We start from the raw sequence: 19,503 nt of genomic DNA on the forward strand, positions 1-19,503 counted from the left end.
GTCTAAATGTTTACAGGGTATTTTCTGCAAACAGATGTAGGCACATCTCGAGTAAGTGATATTTTTTTCCACTGACAAGGGGCAGGTGACACAAGTTTTGGAACTGTCATTGTACTATACAAACCTTGTACCACTAAAACAATTCATTAGCTGTTGGCTCCTGACCAATTCTTACATAAGCCTCCTTTCATTCAGAAGAGACTTATATAAGAATTGTTAAAGTGGGCCACAAACTGGCAATCAGATCAATGCGAATACATAGTTAACTCAATTTATTTATTTATTTATTTTTTGCATCTACCTCTTAATAAGTTTTAAATAATCATCCTTATAGGCAGCAGAAGATATCTGGCATCTTGTTTTTCTTGTTGGTTTCTTTCTGCAGCCGCAAACTTGCAGATCAAAAGACTCGGAAATCAATTGACTGGGTGGACTTCCGTCTCCTTCACTATGCAGGGGAGGTCACTTACTGTGCAGTAGGTGAGTGTGACCTCTTCAAGACAGCAAAGCCAGCTGTAGGACAGACTTCCCTGTTCCAGCAGATGCTATTTTCTGGCTCTCTCCTGGAAGTTATTAAAGCTTAAATGTTATTTTTCAAGTTGAGAAGTGTCTCTAAGTACAGAAAATGCGCATGGCATGGGTATGGGAAGAGGCTGAACTCAATATGTGGAATCACATCATCCACAAACTGGGTAGGGTGGGTAACTTGACTCTCACAACTAATCCAATTGAAACCAATGGGGTCGCTCACTAACACAAAGGAAATCACATGCCTAGGTGTTTAACAGCAAGATCCTGATCCTTAGCTGCTGATAGGAAATTGGCAATCTCTGGGTCAGATTGTCAGATAGGGTAAAGGAAGCAGCTCTGCTGGAGCTAATGGGGCTACACCAGAATGTGGCAGCCAAGGATCTAACTGATCTGGCTTGGTTGAAAGGTCTGAGTCCAGCCAAACTGGAGCTCTAATCACAAAGCTTCTTTTGCTGAGCTGCTTTAAGGTGTTCACGTCTTCTGAACGTGCATGATGGAAATGGCTTTCACTGGAGATTCACCCTATCTTCTAACTTGTTAACTTTTGGATTCTTCAGGCTCTTGTAGAAGAATTCCCTCAATTTTGGTTCCCAGTTGCATTGTGTGTTGGGATCTGTTGATTAAATCTGAGCTCCTAGCTAGCTCCGGGGGCCTTCAGTTTTTGCCCCTGATTACAGTGAGCAATGGGGCTTCTGTTTTGAAGGTTCAGATGGAAGAATGTATTTTTTTCTGTTTAAGGTTTCTGTGTGCTACACTTCTGTGTAAGGTTACAAGAAAAAGATTGACTTTTTGAAATATCTCTGTTTAGCCTGAGTGACTTGTCTCTGGCTTTGAATACCTAATAAAACTGAAGCTGTCTTTTGACAGACAGACTTCTGTGTACTTGGCTGATTTGGGAAGATGCTTTTTCTGAATCAGTAGGAGTGACTATTGGGATGCAGAGCTGGACAAAGGACAGTCAGTCTGTGTTACAGTGGCGGATGAGGTTTGGAAATTTGTTTTCCTCCCACCCTGGATGGAAAATGAAAATGGAGGCATGCTAAAATAGCACTTTCCAGACCAACACGTTGGCTTTTGCAGGAGGGAGAGACTTTCACCCTGCATAGTGTGGTAGGAACAGAATTAGCCTGGAGTTGAAAGAAGTGTCCCTGCTCTGTGCGTCTCAGTGTAACCTGAGATGGAATAAGCAAAGTGGGGTTCGATGCTTGGTTGCCCATATGTTGGAACAGTGCCTCACCCAGACAGTCATTTAGTGCAAAAATCTCTCTTGGTTGATACAGCCATCTTCATGAAACATTTAAGTGTGTCTATGCAAAACCCCACCAAAAACTGTTCTGACCAGGCAGGAATATGGTGGAATATTTTTTTTCCGGTGTATCAGAGTGGTTGCTATGAAAACCAGGTGATGGCCTCCAACCCAAGCAGCAGATTTGGCAATAATCTCCTAAGACTTCTCTTTTAATTGTTTTCAGTACAACACTCAATGTCTTTTTCAAACTTTCAGGCTTTCTGGAGAAGAATAATGATCTCCTGTACAGAAACCTGAAAGAGGTAAGACACTGTTGAAGTCTGAGCTATATCTTCAGTTGCTGTTTCTTGAGACAGAGCTATATTGAATTCTTTGGTAGAATATCTGGAATCCTGCTGCAACACTTACTTTTGTGCCCAGTGACAACTCTTTTATACATTTATCATAATGCGATCTACTAAAAATGATTAAGTAAACTGGTGGGTTAAAAATGGGATTCCCTGGTCCTTAATGTTTTTCAGCCATAGGCAGTTCCTTGCAAACCTGCCTATGCTCTCTGTTTCCTGCCAGAACCATACTGAATAAGTAAGTGTCTTCTTTATAGGTAATTCTTCTGGCCCCTGCAGTAACACGCTATTTGGGGAGCATATGTTGGTCTGTAAGGAATAGTCTTTTCTTGAGACCAGAATGTTGTATTGCTGTTCTGAAAAGGCAAATTACAGGGTGTGGTATCAGTCTCTTGATGCCTTTCTGGAAGACAGCTTTCTAAACCACAAGTTTATTAGGTTGAGGATGTGGGTAATGGTGAAGCTTTACTAGGTTGTACAGAAGGTTGTAGCAGATGACCTCTCAATTCCTTCTGGCCTTAAACCAGAGGTCCCCAAACTCTTTCTTATTGCATACCCCCTTCCAGATTGACCAGCTACTCACATACCCCTACCAGCATATATTTTATATTTTAACCCCTTGTGCCTGTTGTTATAATGAAAATTAAATCCACCATTACATAATTTCTCCTGCATACCCCCAAGAGATTTTGTGTACCACAGTTTGGGACACCCTGCCTTAAACTCTGAGTTGGAGCTCTTTGAAATGAGATGGGATCTCTTTCTAATGGCCGTCTAGTAATTAGGTTACTGGAAAGACTGCTATGGCCTGTAAGTCCAGGAGATCATAGAAAAATAGGATTCAAGAGGTGATCTAGTTAGAGGTCAGACTAGGTGATCATAGTCATCCTTCTGGCTTCAGCGTTAAGAATCTAGTAATCGCAAGATGGGGAGAACCAAGGCCAGACTATGAATGTCTAGTCACCTCCACTCCTCCATTTCAGTAGCAGCTAAGCAGAGAGGAGCATGCATGTTTGATAGCTTTCCATTTGTGTTTCAGGTACTCTGCAATTCTAAAAATAGCATCATTAGAGAATGCTTTCTTTCCGTGGAGTTGGACAATAGGAGGCGGCCTGAGACAGTAAGTTGCTTTTTTTCTTCCACGTGAAAGCATGAGGAGGAGCAAAGTGACTTCCAAAATACAGGTTTCGGCTCCCTGAGTCTGACTCCTCTCCCTCTCCTTGTCATCCACTTGAGTGGAAGCCTTCAAGGGAGGACGACTATGGCTGACTTCCCTGGAGAAAAACTATCTAGTGCAGCAGCAAGGGAGGTAACGCCTCTCTCTAGGAGTATTCTTTCTACAGTTTGCTCATGTTTTAGGGCCATTTACCCCCTGTCTGAGGGTGTCCTGGGTAACCACATGCTCCAGACTGCTCAGGCTCAGTTGGGCTTCTAAAACACTATATTGGGAAAGCAGACATGTCTGTGTTTTGGAGTTCAGGGAGTGAAGTAATGAGTTAATTGATGACCCAGCAACAGCATTGTCTTACCTGTGAAGGTAACAGATCTTCAATGTCTCTACAGGTAGCAACCCAGTTCAAGAACAGTCTGACCAGCCTAATTGAAATCTTAATGTCCAAAGAGCCATCTTATGTCCGATGCATTAAACCAAACGAGGACAAAGAGCCTGGTAAGGGATGCATTTGGTTGAATGTAAATGCTAATTGGGAAGGAGGGCAGGGCTTTTGGCTATAGCATAATTCTTGACCCCTTCCCTCCACTTGGTCCAGTGCTCCTGAACAACTGCACTTTTACTTTGGTGCTGCCAGATAAAAATGAAAGACCAGTTCAAGGAAAGCCCTAGAGCATTTTATAATGAAAGATAAAACCTAAGTGAAAGTGGGGCTTCCCCTATTCTGAATCTCCTAGACATAAGAGTTGGACTATTGATATTTCATACAGCTGATGTAAGCTGCTCATTAGTCTTCCTTGAGGTTTCTTCCTAGGGACAGCCCCTAGAATTCATCATGACTTGCCTGGTATGCTCCCATACATCATTTGTATGGAACCAGCACTTCCCTTGCCAATCTCCAAACATGATTTGGAAGACACCTTCCTCATGCAAGAGAAAAAATTAAGCCATTTACTGGCATAAAGTTCAGACATTCGTATGCACAACTTCTTAAAATAGACCCACCCTCTGCAGTGCTCCTGGGGCATAGCTACTTCCTTGCTTGTTAAAATACTCCATGTAAAGGCATTATGTCTTGATCTAAAGTCTACCTGCAAAGGAAGTGCTGGCACAGGAGACTTGCAGTCTGGCTTCCTGGACTCTGTTCCTTCCTTTCGATGGGAGTGGGGTCTGAGGGCCAGGATTTCCAATTCTAGTCTTGGTTGCAGTCAGTGGCAGTTTGACATGGGTCACTTGCATGCCCACTGCTGCACAAAGCAGGCAGTGAAGTGAGGCATGCCATACCAATCATTTAGGACCTTTGGAAAAGAACAATAGAATAAGTGTGTGCGTGCACACAACATGAAGCATGGCACTAAACATGTCAAAAGAAAGCAAACATCCTAGAAGCCCCATGGAGGATGAGTCATCTACTATTCATTATTTACTGATGCTCCCTGCTGAACCCTTTCTCTTGGCCATCAGCCAAGTTCTAGGAAGCGGCAAGCTGTAGCATAGACTTACTGGTAAACTCTTCCTTGGAGGCTGTACTGAATTTTCCAGACTAGAGATCTGGGCCGCACAAGCCCTTGTTCATCCATTACTCGTCTCATTCATTTTGTTATGTTCCTTTTCCTTGGTGCTCCAGACTCTAGTCTAAGGAGTAGCTCCCATGGCATTTGGGCTGCAGTGATCACAGCTGGCAAGAATATGGGCATCTACGGTGTCAGCAAAAAAGGCCTGTCAGGGGGCAAGGGGTACAGTGTTGGTTACAGAAGCTTAGGATTTCAGGCAGTGTTGAAGGAAGGATGGTTCAGTCACTGGGGATGCCGGCCTAGATCCCTAAAGAATCCTTAGGTTCAAGTCAGACTGTCTTGCGTGAACTTATGCCGCTTGTTCACGTGCTTTGAAAATGTTATCCAAAGTCACTTTGGAAGGTGCGACCTGGCTAGTCTTGAAAATATTTCATCCTTTTTTTTCCTTTTCTTTGCATCTCAACGTTGCCTGCCTCAGAGGGGTGTTGTGCACATAAAGCCCCTTGAAATTGTGAAGTGCTCAGTTCAAAGGGTAACAGGAACCATAAAAGTCTGTAAGACAGACTGAAGCAACTGGCAATAAGTCAGTGGAAGGTCCCCTGCTATGATCATGTTTTGCTTGCCCGTAACAGTTTGCTGCAAAGTGGTGGCATGAAACGTTGCCTTTGTGGAGCAGTGGGCAAGGCGTGCCATTGAAAGTGCTTCTGGGTGACTTCCTGTTCTGCCTGTTTCTCTCTCCGCCACAGGGAAGTTTAATGAGCATCTGATCAAGCACCAGGTGAAGTATCTGGGGCTGATGGAGCACTTGCGGGTGAGGCGAGCTGGCTTTGCTTACCGGCGGAAGTACGAAATGTTTTTGCAAAGGTAAATGAAGGTCCCTTGAAATGTTGCTGCACCCCAACAGCTTTTGAGTGTGCTCAGGCTTCTTAAATCATCCCATGGAGTGCAGTGCCTCCAGGGGACAGAGGTGCACAGATACTGGCCGCTGGGTTGGTCTGCTCACTTTCTGTATCTAAAGGATTTCAGTAACTCCTGTGTCTGGCACCTCTCACTCAAGCCAATTCTCTAAGGCTTGAGGTGATCAGATCTGCACGTTTTGGCCCCTGCTTTGTATTTTCTGGCTTTAAATGCAACTTGCTCAGACACTGCATTAGTCAACTTGGCCACCACTGTTCCCTGAGCATGTTTAACATCCACCATTATATGTTGTCTGCATCTGCCAATGCACAGGCTTCCTTGGGCTCAAACTGTGGGTAGATTAAAAAACCAAAAAGACTCGCAAGGACTTATTGCTGTCTCTTCCAGGTACAAATCCCTGTGCCCAGAAACCTGGCCTCAGTGGCATGGGCCAGCAGCTGAAGGAGTGGAGAGGCTCATCAAGTACATTGGGTACAGGCCTGAAGACTATAAACTAGGAAGGTACATTTCCCTTTCCTCTTGTCCCAGTGTTTGATCTCGGTGCCAATGGCTGTGGAGCTGAGCTGCACTTCAGACCCCGTTTCCAGCCCTTCTCAAGTGCACCCCTGTGGGGCCAGGGCAGGTCTCCCTCACGCTCACAGGTGGAACCTGTGGTCCCTCTCTTCTCAGTCCCTGGGCTGCAGCTCTGCTATCTATCAAGCATGCAAACTCAACAGGCTTGGCTGAGTTCAGCATCTGAGTCCTCTTCCCTCAGGACTCTGCAGTAGCTGCTGCTTAAAGTGACTTCAAAACAGCTTTTTCCAAACAGAATGTTTGTTCCAAAGGCACACAGCACACTGAGCGAAGAGCTCACATGCATGCATTTCCCTGGAGATAATTGTTAATACTTCCCTGCAAACTGAAATTCAGCTTAGTTACCTCCCTTCTCTGAGCTGGGAGAAGACTGCCCTGCTGCAGAATTCTCTATCTTCTTGTTGATCCAAGCAACCAGCTCAATCCCTTTTAATTTTCTAGGCCTGGGGTCTTTTAATGGCCTTGCTCACTTCCTTCTATCCTGGCCTCAGGCAGAGGAAATAAATCTTGCCAACCTGGCTAAAGCCAGGGAGGGGCATTCTCCATTGTTCCCTCAAGGTCTGTTTTCTCCAACCTTATTTTCGCCTTTGGTTTGTTTCCTGTTCAATTCCCTGCCAGCCTTCTCCAATGTACTCCTCGCCCTTGTGCAGAATACTATCACCCGGGTAAAAACAAAGTGAAGGTCTTTATCCCCCCCACCCCGTCTGTAATACACCTCTCCCTAAATTGGTTGGAATGGCAATTTTGTATTAATAGGCTCTGTGTGTTCCTCTCTTTTTTTAGGACCAAAATATTCATTCGTTTCCCAAGGACACTGTTTGCCACTGAAGATGCATTTGAAAGCAAGAAATATCTGCTAGGTACAGTTCCAATTTACTTCTTCTGCAATTAGGATGAGAACAATTACTCCCTGTTCTTTTAAGAACATGTCTCTTTCATTTGTGAGTAAATTTTAAAGATGCCAGAAACAGCATTCCTGGAGGGGATGATCAGGAGCAAGAGACAGGAACCTGAGCGAAGATTTTTAGACCTCTGACTTCAGAAAGGCCTGAAGGCTAGATTTTATGCCACGTGCACTTGCAAGGTTACACCTGGTGTGCCGTTACCAGGATTGCATGGGTAGATGGGGGTATTATACATGCAAATAGGAGGTTGGGCACCTTTTTAGCCACGTGTGAATATGGATCACTGTCCCAGCTGTCATTGTTGCCTATGCCAAAGTCATGCTAAATGCATGTCCCAGGTAGCCTCTGCTGCTTAAACAGACAATTTCTGAAAAGTGTCCTAAACTTGAGGATGCATTGCAATGAGTACAGTATTCTAATATGCATGCACCTCCCCCCCATCCCTTTGATCATTGTGGCAACTGTCATCCACTTGCATCCTAAAGTGCTGAATAAAAATTGCTTTGCCAGCACCAGAAGCCAACAGCTTCAGAGCACGAGGTAGCGCTTACTGAGTGACTTGGCCAGAGGAACCAGCTGCTGTCATGCAGAGATGCTTCCTGTGTACTTCAGTAGCACAGAAGTGCCTAAGCCTGTAGCAGAGCATTTGGAGAGAGACTGTAAGAAGCTAAACCTACCGAGTTAGGAATAGCTGCTGGTTGTTGAGCTATGGTTTTATGTAAGAGATGCCATGATTTGAGGCGGGATTCATAGTCTGCAAGGTGCTGTTGAGGTCTTAGATCAGGGATAAGCATTACCAGAGCATGTCATACAAATGAATTTTGCTTGGCACACAAGCACATGCCTCGGGGAAGGGGCCGGGATTGTGCTGCCCTAACAGCTTCCCTGCTGTCTGCCCCTGGCATGCCAACATCTTAGAAATCAAGGTTGTGGGTGTTTTGGGCACTCTGCCCAAAAACATTGCTGACCCCTGTCCTAGAGGTGTCTGGGGAGGAACCGAAATAAGCAAACCATGTGTGCTTTAATTGCTAGGTATATCGGACAAGGTAAGTCTATCGGCCCTATGGAATGCATTTAGTACAGCTGTAGATTTATCACCCCTCCCGCCCCAGTCACTCTTAAGAGACATGTCCTTCTGCTTCCAATAATGCAAACAGCACTCATTCCCTGGGGTTGAGAAATATCTTCCCTGACAGACAGGTAATCCTGTAACTGTCCATTAAGGACCTGCTTGCACCCACTTGTGACTGCCCTTGGAGACAGGTTACTGAGCTAGATAAGCTGCTGCTTGCTAGGATTGTTCTTGTATTCCTGTTTTGGCCGTGAGGCCCTACTTGTTGCTTAGCCCACATGCCTTGATTGTTCAGAAATAAGCACCCCACGTGCTCCTCTATAATGCTGACCCTGACACATGATGTATGAGGGCAAGTTAAATTTAAAAGGTCTTTCATTGCAAAGTTGTTGCTCAGAAATGGCTGAGACTCCAAAGTGTCAAGAAACTTGTTTCTGTTTTCAGTGTCAAGACTGCAGGCCACATACAAATCAATGCTTGGGAGGAGAGCCTACCTGAAGAAAAGGACAGCAGGTGAAGACTTTGGAATGGGGGTGTGATTTATTTCCAAGGGCTGTGTTTGTAATTTTGGGCAGGTAGAAATCCTTCCCCCAGCAAGCAGTAGCCCTTGTGATATCCTTCCTCCTCTCTAGAGCTGTATAATTTGGCTAGAACTGCTAAATAACCCTGCAGCAGATAGCACTAGGGACTTTCAGCCAGTTTCTTTATTACTCCATTAGCTCGTGACCCTGTGTGCCACCACTTGTGGGTATGTCCCCAGACCATGGAGATATAGTACTAACTATGTAGCAGTAGCACCCTCTGCTGTACAATAAAACATAATGGGATACTGCAACATGGAGAACAGCTTTAAGGTACCAAGAACACGGTTTTGCTCTGTTAGCTAGGCACATAAAGCAGCTTTGTTCCTAGCTTGGTGGCTTTTGATCACTTTTAAACATTAAAGGATAGCTTTACACCCCAAGTGATATGTGAAATAAGAGTTGATCTGTAAATCCATTCAGCAGCGTGCAGTCAAGATACAAGTTCATCAGCACAGCACTGGCCTGATTGCCATTTGGACTTGGCATTGCTTTGAGGAGCTAACCCCCACCGTGTTACCTCATTTCTCCTCAATAGAGCAGTTGGCATATAGGCAGTGCTGGGCCCAGGGAGCTATATGGTATTTTAGGAGAGGCACGTAGTATCTGTGGCTTTAACTTCCAGACCTACTAATGCGGGGTGCTGTATAAAAGCTAGATGATATTATGAAGGGCACTCCTCTTGCTTCCCAAATTAGCAGTGGATGAGCAGGATCCTACAGCAGAAGGATGATAAGCATTGCTGACTCTAATCCTATTGACCTGGCTGACTCTCTTACAGCAATCAAGCTCGAGGCCTGCTGGAGAGGGGTTATGGCACGCAGAGCAGCCAAGAGAAGAACGTGGGCTGTTCAGACACTCAGAAAGTAGGTTTTGCTGTGGGAAGATTGAAGGGGGAGCGAGAATGGGCACCTTGGGTATGGGCAGGGTAGTGCCAGCTGCTGTGGTGATGTCTGCCCCTGTACAGCCTACAAAACACCATTTTAAAGCCTGTTGCTTATCAGGAATATTGAGCTCATCCTCATGAGTTTTTTGTTTTTTTATCTGCTGTGCATTTAGAAAGAGCATCTGTGCTTTCTGGGTGATAACCTCAAACCAAACCATTAGAAGGTGGCTCACTGTTTCTTTAAACTGCATTCTGACCTGACTCCTAATACTACTTTGGAGTCTGAGTGCTACAAGCAATAAGCAAGATCTCCTTTTAAACCTATGAACACAAAATGTCAACGAATTGAATTCATTAATGGCGTGGAACAGCATGGGTTTTGCATGGAGCAGCTTTCACGGTTTGCTGCATTGTTAAATGGGAGAGCCCATGGTAAGGAGATGGGCTTGTGCGGACGTTTCTCGGAATGAATGTCAGTGGTCCGGCCTTGGTGACTTGCCCCCATCTCTGTGCCCTTCTGAATGATCTTTGTTTAAAAAAAGCCCAGTTCTGACAAGGTTTGCTTTTTGTAGGTATGTAAAAGGTTTCATCACACGGAAAGATTCTGTTGGCCCAGAAAATGTGGATTTTATAAGGCTCACACAGTACACCTACCTCATGAAGCTCAGAAACCACATTCCAAAAAACGTCTTGGACCAATCGTGGCTCAAGCCTCCTTCTATCATGGAAGAGGTGAGGTTTGTTGTAGTCGTTGTGCTCAGTGCTTATCTGTGCAGCTCTATAGTGAAATGCTGCCTTTCCAGCCCCCTATGTAGACTGCAGCTAACTGCTGCCACTTCCTAGGTTCACGGCCCTGGGGGGTGTCCCTCATCTGGAAGGTCCAAAGTTATCTCTGTCCCTCCACCAAATCTAGCGTACTTTTGCTGTTACTGGTGACAACTGTTCACATAAAAAATTCAGGAGAGAGATTGGTTATTTCCTCAAAGAAATGAACCTCGCAGCATTTTAAATGTGCAGCCCAAGTAACGGGCATCCCTCGTGTTGGTCCTTGTTGCGTATGGTTGTCCCAGGACTTGTGAGAGACACCACGTGCAAGGCGTCTGTTTCTTTGACCCTTGCTGTGGTGGTGCTGTGTTGCACTGGAGATGCTGCAGATTCCCTGTTTACTCTTGCACAGTTTGAACAACCCCCCTTTAAGCTCTCTAACTGCGTTCAACAAATTGAATCGTTTCAGCATCAGTAATCATCTTAGCTGCTCAGTCACTGCTCTACATTTTTAAAGCATTGAGACATCAGCCAACTTTCCTTCCCCCCACCATGGTGCACTCTTCCACAGATGAGGAGAACTTGCACCAAACACAAATGCAATTTGGCATCAGGGCTGAGGCTGCCTATTCCACCTGGGCAGCTCCTCAATCCTGGGCTTACTGTACAGCTTACACTTCAAAATGACCATTCTTCTTTTCACTTCTGTGCAGACTTCTGAGATGCTGCGAAAAATCTGTCTGAGGAGCCTTGTAAGGAAATATTGTCAAGGACTTCCAGCTGAGAGGAAGGCACAGGTAGTGAATGTGTGGAGAGAGTGTTTAAAAAATATCTATCTATCTATCTATCTATCTATCTATCTATCTATCTATCTATCTATCTATCTATCTATCTATCTATCTATCTATCTATCTATCTATCTATCTATCTATCTATCTATCTATCTATCTATCTATCGGCAGCATTTAACATCATGTTAAATAAGTGTTCTAGTCAGTTAACTGTATAAAGCAAGAACTATAAATTATAACTTTTATAAAGTTTAGTTTTATACTAATTCAGTCCATGATGCTATCAGTGGGGATCATCGAGATTTGTGCTTCTCAAAGCCAGGTCTCGGATATTCTTCTCTATAGGGTATTAGAAATATAAAATGCAATTCTTCCATGTAGCTGGAGCTGAGACCTGTCTCAGAATTATTCCCTGTTGCTTTCACATAAATAGCATTTAGCTCTTTATTTATTTTACTATCTAAGAGATGGTTAGACTCCTAGTCCTTTCCTTAGAAGCACAAAGAAAGAAAATAAATGTGGTAGAAGAAATGCAGCAGGGTTCTGCTGCCTTTCCTTCACCACCTCTGATCTATCCCTCAAATGGGAAACTCTCCCAGATGGGTAAATGGTGTTTCGTTTTCTTTTCAAATAGTTGCAGCAGAAAGTTGTAACAAGTGCCATTTTCAAAGGGAAGAAGGACGGCTACCCACAGAGCATAAACCAGACTTTTGTGGAGACCCGGCTAAGTGAGTACACAGCTAACAAACAGTAGTGTCTCTGTTCCTGTGCTCCTTGCCTGTTCTGAAAAACCGGGCAGCAAGTTGGATTGTTTGTGGAAAATGCTGGGGATCTTTTACCTGAATGAGGACTCATCAAGTGGGCCCTGTTTGAAGCAGCAGCCCATGCTGGGCTCATCTCTAAAGTTAGCATAGCAGTGCTCTTTGGGTATAATGGACATAATGCCTAATGACCTTCAGGTAGGTAGTCATTTTTTTTAAATGACTATTTAAAAAAAAGAAAAAAAAAAAGGCATTCGCTATGCATCTCAGTCCTCCTGGGATATGATCATTTTGGGCCTCTCTGAGAGCCCCAAGTAGAGCATAGAAGAGAGAGAGGGATGGCTGGACGGTGTATCGGTGGAAGTTAGCCCAGCATGTCAGAGCACAGAGAACGTACCCTGTGAATTTGGAGGGGGTAGAAGAGAAGAGTAGATGAATATAACATTGCTCTGTGTGCTGAGTAACTTCTTTTAACTTCTCAGGACAAAAATATTTTCCAGGCACAGACTTAGCTCTAAGTGGATGTCGTGAAATGAGGTCCTGGGTTAGTGCCCAGATGTGTGGGAAGCTTCATGGCTTTAGAACAAGGACTGCGGAGGTTGGCTCCATCCTGGTGGAGGGAGTTTGACTGCTGCCCTTTAGTCTGAGATGTGTTTCTGGTTTTCTCCTTAGGTATAAAAGAGATAAACTCTAAAGTCTTGCAGCTAATTCAGAGTGAGATGGTCAAGGTAAGGAGAAGAAACCAGCAATTTAACACCATCTGCAACACCATCTTGCCCTCAGTCTAACTTGGATTGCTTCCAGGGCCTGAAACATGGTATTATGCATGTACCAGAGTTAAGCTTTTGACCTTCAAGTGTCAGACCCAGGTCTAGAGGATGGAATAGGCAGTCCAGAAATTCCTAACTAGCATGATCCATATAAAGACACACAACCTAAAATACACATCTTATCTTGTGTGTGAGTGCATATGCCCCTAAGAAGCAGATGAAACATGGGGAAATTATTTTTTTATGGTTCAATAGATCCTTTAAGCCTTTAATTTGGGCTGGGGGGAGGGATAGTTGATTGATCAAATCTCATCCATTTGGGAGCTTTAAAAGGGTTGTATTGAATTTAATGCGGTAATAGCATTTTTAGACTAAGATGCAGGTCTGTTGAGTGTAGTGGCAGGAGTTCTGCAGGAACTGAGGCTGCTTGCCACACCTGTTCTTCATTTTCTATGTTATTAGAGCTGTGTAAAACAATGAAATGCTCATGGTGGCGATGCCTCAGAAGCGTATGGTGTATTTCTCGATGATGTTGCAGCATAGTGTTGGGGCGCAAAACAAACCAGGTTTCTCAAATCTCACAATGGTGTTCCCTCCCCACAATGCCAAGGTTAAAGCAATGGTTCTCAACTCCTTATCCAATATGTTAGTAAATGACTGCATCATAACAATTGTATTGTATTCGGCCCACTGCCATTGCCACCGCTGCCAGGTGGAACTGTGCCCCACGCATTCTGCGGACCCAGATCGGGGAGCGGCTGTAGCAGTGCACTGGTTCTTGCCGCAGCTCTTCCCAGTCCAAACTTACAAAGCGTCTTCCAGAAACAGAGTGACTCAGGGCAGAAAGAACCATCCCAGGCATCTGGCAGGTTTTTGTGACCCTTCCCCACCGTGACACCCTGGCTGAGAACCACTGAGTCAAAGAAACAAAAACCATGTCTACTTCCAGACCGTTTTAAGCAGTGGTTGGTGACAACACCAAGGTGCCCAGCTCAGGCTGTAGTTCCCAGAACGTGACTGTTTTCTGAATTGTCTGCAGTCTGTCCAACCCTGGGTGGGGCCTGCTAACACGCGTGTGTTGTTTCAGTATGTGACCCAGGTGGTGAAGTACGACAGGAATGGGTTTAAACCGCGGGAGCGGCAGCTTGTTTTCACCACAGTAGCAGCTTACGTGGTGGAGATGGCCAAGATCAAACAGAGAATAGAGTACGCGACTCTCAAAGGTAATGGGCCCAGTCCTCTTCCAAGGCCTTGTGATAAGCATGTCCTTCACCTCCTCACTGAACTGATTCACCCCTTCCTTAATTCCTCATCTCCTTCATCTTGCCCTCCTGGGCCTGAATAGATTATTTAAAAGCCATTGCTGAGGGCATTTGGGATAGCCTCGCCCACCTGGGATTATTGCTTCAACCACTTTCCCTGCCGACTTTGTTGAGGTCTGACTTCAGCATGATGTAGCATGATCTGATGCGAAAGGGCATAGTGACGTCACTCCTGATTAGCTGAAACTGGGCGTTTTCCCAAATTTCCCTGCTCCACTGGTATTTTCCTCGTAGAATCTCACAGGACCAAATTAACTGTACGAGTGCCTATATATGTGTAGTTACTCCCTCTTGCTTGAGAAATACCTCTTTGGTTGGTAGTGATAGGTGCAGTGTGACCAGAATACTTTGGAGGAGAATCTGAAATGATAGAGATCTTAAATCTCATTTGGGGAACAGAAGTACCAGATCTCACTCTATGCCCTGCATAGATCTTTTTCACATTACAGATCATGCATATTTGATACCAGCTAGCTTGCAGCTGGGAAATGAGATCGCTGTTAATTAGCAGAAAATAGGCTCTGGGCAACAGGATGCAAATATTAGAGTCCCTGATGTTTGTGGAAATTTCTGCTCCCTGTAGAGAAGCGCAATCGGCTCATGCACGTGTTCATGAAACTGCTGTAATGTGAGGAAAAATCATTACACGTTCAAGGTAGGTTCTTAAAAAAACCAAACCCAAAATACATATTTTTGTCTGGATCTGTGAACTGTTGCGGAGAGCAAAGGTTCCAGCGAGATAGTGACGGATGTTCTGGACACGACTTTCAATTCCAAAGAGAACTAAAACAATAGAAAAAATGTAAGCAATGAAGAACAATGCTAATTCTTGGACAGTGCAAATGGTACGTTTCCTCTGTGGTTCTTTCAGCAAGGGTTTCCTAGGGCTGATCAGCAGCAGAGCAGGCTTGAAAAGGTTGCAATTTTGTGTACGGGAGTTTAGCTTTTACCGCCTTTGTTCTTGTCTGAACAGGACAGGGTTTCTATAAAGAGAATCTCCCCTTCCCCCAGGACCCCAACGGGCACCCATCTCCATCTGGGAATGACCATGATGTAGTTGTCTCTTAGTTTTTCTTCCTTTTAACTCTGGGGTTCCTTTCCAGGTATTTCTCTCAGCAATCTGAACGACGGGATCCTGGTCATTCACATTCCTCAGGACAATAAGGACAAGAAGGTAAAGTATTACAATAGAGCAGCCTGTGAGTGCAGGGCTATGTGCACTGTCTACACATGAGACAGCCACGTTGCCATGCATCCTACTCGAATCAGAGGCAGTGTTTTAGCAAACTTGGCTTCAGCAGAACCATTCATCCCTGTCCAAAGAAATCTGCTGAGCCTTTCTCTGCCCCTCATCGCTGTGTCATTGTGAAAGCATTTCCCTCTATTTAGAAATGTCCATAGTGGAACTGCTGGGCCTGCAGTGAGAAGCTCTTAACCGTGATACCTGCTGACTCCTCGTGTCCGAGCCCATTGATTTATTTCATCCGTATTTCTGGCTTCCAGGGGGATGTAATCCTGCAGTGCGAGCATATCTTTGAGACGGTCACTAAGCTCTGCATGCTGTCCAACAGGCAGAGCGTTATCAGAATCGTGCAGGGAAGGTAAGCGGTGACCTAGAGCAAGCTGTACTTTGTGAAGGGACCTGAGCCCCTTGGCCCAGACGGTACAACCCTATGGAAGAATGCCATGCACGAATAGATCAGAGGGCCAGATTTGCCCTTAAGCAGGTTTATTTGGATAGTAATCTACCCTTTTTCAAACACACCAGTGTTTCCTGCCATGAAAGAGAGCCAGCAAGGCTATGCAACAACCAAACAGGCTTGCATTTGAGAGTCTGCTGCTGCACGTTCAGTTAAAAAGAAAGACCTCGAATCCTCCTTTGGGTGCTTTAAAGCCTGTGATGGTTTAATGGCTGGGTCCCTAACCTGAGTGGTACTGACTTGGCAGACGGCCTGATGGGTTTTGCCAGCAGGGCCCTTCAGGAAAATGCTGCTGTCTGCCCTGAAAGGAACAGGTTCTGGAGATACCAGTATACAGGCACAGAGCAGAGGCTGTGCTTTCCCGATGGCCTCTCCCAGTGCCGGCAATATGAATGCAGCCTGTCTTGCTAAAGCCTCATGAATAGACTGGAAGTGGTGGAACGTGAAAGCTGCAATAGATATTTGCTCCTGCTCTTATCTCCCTTCCTATGGTCTCTGCATTTCCATTGCAATGAAAGCCAGCCTAGATATTAATGTTGTTCCAGGAGTGCCATGCTCGCTCTCGCAGGCTGACTTCTGTCTCTGCTTAACTGTGCTTGGAAAGCATCTCGTTTCAAGGGCAATGGGTCGGGCTAGCACCTTCCATTAATCAAATTGGTCTGGGTTGTATTGCATGGGTGCAATTGTTCAGAGATCTTGCTGCAGCCTGAGGGACATGCATCTTTTAACTCAGATGTGTCAAACTCACCTCGTGCCCTGGGTCAGACCTAGACCATGGGGTTTCCTGGGTGGTTTTAGCTTGGAGCATGTGGCAGCTGCTCTAGCTCTGGCATGGGGCACAAGGCAGATTCAGCCTGGGATAGGGGTAGAGCAGGTGGATGAGGAGATGGGGCTGCAGCAGTGGCAATAGGAGAAGTGGCGAGAGGGCAACTGGGGCTGTACCAGACATTGCTCACCCTCCTGCCACTGATGGCCATGGTGGGCTGTGGATTCTGCAGCAGGCCACCCCTGCTGCAGCCCTCAACTTCTGGGGGCCTGCAGGTAGTCCAGCAGGCTGGACACAGCGGCTCTGCAGGCCGCAGGTTTGACACCCCTGTGTTAACCTGATGAGATTTTTGCTGGGAAAAGAAACAGAAGAGACTAGCATAAAGCCTCCAGGGAGAAATGTCTGTAAATGGGTAATGCCCTTCTGTGTTTGCAGCCTGCAGTTCAGCGTCGGCCCTGGGAAAGAAGGGACGATGGTTTTCACTGTTGGGCAGGAGCCTCAGGTCTTTAGAGCCAAAAATGGACAACTAACCGTGGTAAGGACTCGTGTAGGAACCAGGGCCCTGCTCTGCTTGGTGCTAATACCCCCACGGTGGTGCATTAAGTGAGCAAGTGCCTGTAGCTTGGGGTGTTCCTTGGGAGAGGGAGCCCTGTTGCTTTCTCCCTGGCAGAGCATGACTGGGGATGCAATGGTAGTCAGATAAATGATGGTGCACAAGCTTCTCGTACAGTGGTGCTTCCCCTTAAGCCATCTGCTCACCTGGGTCACCCTCCCACTGCTGCTTGCTCCTCCTAGCCCTGCGGCTCTGAAAGGGCCATAGGACAGGGAGCGAGATCCTCTGTGTTGTTCATCTGCAGAGTTGACTAAGGTTGCCTGCAGACCCCTTGCTCTGCTCTGATGGCAGCATGGGAGCTGAAGCCTGAGCTCAGCTCACCTTGTCAGACCCCGGGTTGGGTTTGTGATGTTGATGGATGCCCAAGCAAGCCAAGGACCTGGGTTCCCTAAGAAAGCAGGCCCTTCTGCTACCACTGGCAGCCTCCCTTGAGGCATGCTGGTTATTCTTCAGAGACCCTTTTGGAAGGGACGAATCCTGTTCTGTACCTGGATGTACAGGGTGATGTGAATGTTCACTTCCTCCTCTTGCTGGAATCTGAAAGGAGCATGAAGGGGGTATTTAACAGGCTTTGGGGAGCATGTGGGAGGAGGAGACATCTGTTTCCATCAACCCAAAGGTCTTGTGAGCATAAGACCAGCCTGCACTAGCAGATGGTGAGATGGGCAATGAAGTTCAGCACCAAGCTCAAAGGAGCACCTGGCCCTGTCATGTTGTTGCCTCCATTCTAAGCAATGAGCTGTCCGTCCATTATTTGGCTCTTCGTGCCGATCCCCAGTGGTGCACACATACCATACAATGTGGTTGTGCCTTTGCCTGTAGCTGTCCCAGACCTGCAGGTGGTTGCAGTGTAGTTCTGCTTCCAGACAGCCCTGCCCGAGCTTGAATCCAGGAGCTGAGAATGGCTCGTTCCTTTCTTTGCAGGTGGCCACCAGCGGAAGGTCCTGATGGGAAGCTGGGCCCACTGTTCTGTCTGTCAGTCTTTGCTTGTGAGAGGAGCCTGGGATGGGATCAGCACCTGCATCCGGCGGCTGAGAATTTTCTGCGGTCACAGGACTGTTGTGACTTGAGCATTCACTTGCCTTTTTAAGCTCTTCCATTTCCTTTTTTAAGCTTTGAGCTTATTCAGCTCTAGGTAACTAGATTCCATTGGGTTGCTGTCACATTCCAGTGTACACGGGTTGTAGTCGGACAGATGCGTGCTACAATTGTGCAATGCTTGAAACCAAAAGCTGAAGTTCTCAAATGTGTAAAATATCGGTTTTGCGCACCCACGAGATTAAAGCTGAGACCTTTAACCAGCCAGGAAAAATCTTCAGGGTAGAAAAAAACTAAAAGGGCTTTCCCCAGCCACAGCTCCTGAGCCATTTACTGTACTGAACAGGAGCACAGCACAACTGGTAGATCAGGGAACTTGGCAGCGTGGGCTGGAAACCCCCTTGCTCCCGGAAACGCTGGCAACCATCGAAGCTGGCACAGCCAGCCCAACCGAGTATCCGACGTAGTCTGAGCGGGCAGAGATTTCTCTGAATGCAGTAGGGATAAGGGCTAGCAAAGGTCTCGTTACCTGAATCAGTATTTTAGCAGATGAGGTTGCACAGCTGGGGACATCGACATGCCCAGCTTTCTTTCTGGCCAATTGCTTTCTAGGGTAGGGAAAAGTTTTTTCTATTGAAGTAACTCCATGTTGTTTCTTCCTATGCTAATGGCTATACACATATATATACCTAATGGCTATACACATATATATATATGCTAATGGCTATACATGTATGTGAGAGGTATGGGGCACTGGAATCAGTAATGAAAATAAAAGGTGAAAAAACAGTCTTTGGCTTGACATTGAAACCTGCTGGGCTGATAGGAAGTTTCTGAACAAGATGGTTTTGTGACCCCAGGTGAGGCATCTTCGAGGGTCTCCCTGCAATGGGGTGAAATTCCCTTCCCGAACTCCCACGGAAGGGAACAACCCTGGCTGCTGGCAGCAGGGGTACTCAGCCCCTGTTCCAGCGACGGGCGTGTGCTATGGCAGGTGTAGAAGTGGGGGGAAGACGAGGTTGTCTCCCCCTACAGCTGTATCCCCAGCGGGGTTTGCTGAGACAAAAGTGCCTTTGCTCCAGTCAAACCCAAAGACTTCCAAAATCTGCTTGGGATGAGCTGAAGCCATGTGAAATACCTGCCACTTGCTGCCTTGAAGTCCTGGGGACACACTCCAAAGGGGGAGAGTCCTGTGTGCCAGGGTGCTGGCTGTTCTGCCACAGCTGGTGC

The 19,503-nt window shown here is 46.1% G+C and overlaps 1 protein-coding gene across 4 annotated transcripts in view; it reads left to right on the forward strand.

Annotated features, from left to right (window-relative positions):
* MYO1H (myosin IH) overlaps positions 1-19,062 on the forward strand; it is a 52,443-nt gene extending 33,381 nt beyond the window's left edge. For all 4 annotated transcript variants that reach the window (XM_019486757.2, XM_059713402.1, XM_014598410.3 and 1 more), the window contains exons 15-32: positions 386-480; positions 2,036-2,082; positions 3,167-3,247; positions 3,691-3,796; positions 5,559-5,676; positions 6,118-6,231; positions 7,087-7,163; positions 8,725-8,793; positions 9,643-9,727; positions 10,320-10,479; positions 11,226-11,309; positions 11,938-12,031; positions 12,737-12,792; positions 13,922-14,057; positions 15,260-15,330; positions 15,660-15,757; positions 17,058-17,157; positions 18,160-19,062. In XM_019486757.2, coding sequence (XP_019342302.1) covers positions 386-480; positions 2,036-2,082; positions 3,167-3,247; positions 3,691-3,796; positions 5,559-5,676; positions 6,118-6,231; positions 7,087-7,163; positions 8,725-8,793; positions 9,643-9,727; positions 10,320-10,479; positions 11,226-11,309; positions 11,938-12,031; positions 12,737-12,792; positions 13,922-14,057; positions 15,260-15,330; positions 15,660-15,757; positions 17,058-17,157; positions 18,160-18,183 — 1,615 coding nt within the window. In that variant the 3' untranslated portion in view covers positions 18,184-19,062. The remainder of the gene's footprint in view (positions 1-385; positions 481-2,035; positions 2,083-3,166; positions 3,248-3,690; positions 3,797-5,558; positions 5,677-6,117; positions 6,232-7,086; positions 7,164-8,724; positions 8,794-9,642; positions 9,728-10,319; positions 10,480-11,225; positions 11,310-11,937; positions 12,032-12,736; positions 12,793-13,921; positions 14,058-15,259; positions 15,331-15,659; positions 15,758-17,057; positions 17,158-18,159) is intronic.
* Positions 19,063-19,503: the final 441 nt, after the last annotated feature.

Source organism: Alligator mississippiensis, chromosome 10, assembly GCF_030867095.1.
Source record: "Alligator mississippiensis isolate rAllMis1 chromosome 10, rAllMis1, whole genome shotgun sequence".
NCBI classification, from domain to species: Eukaryota; Metazoa; Chordata; order Crocodylia; family Alligatoridae; genus Alligator; species Alligator mississippiensis.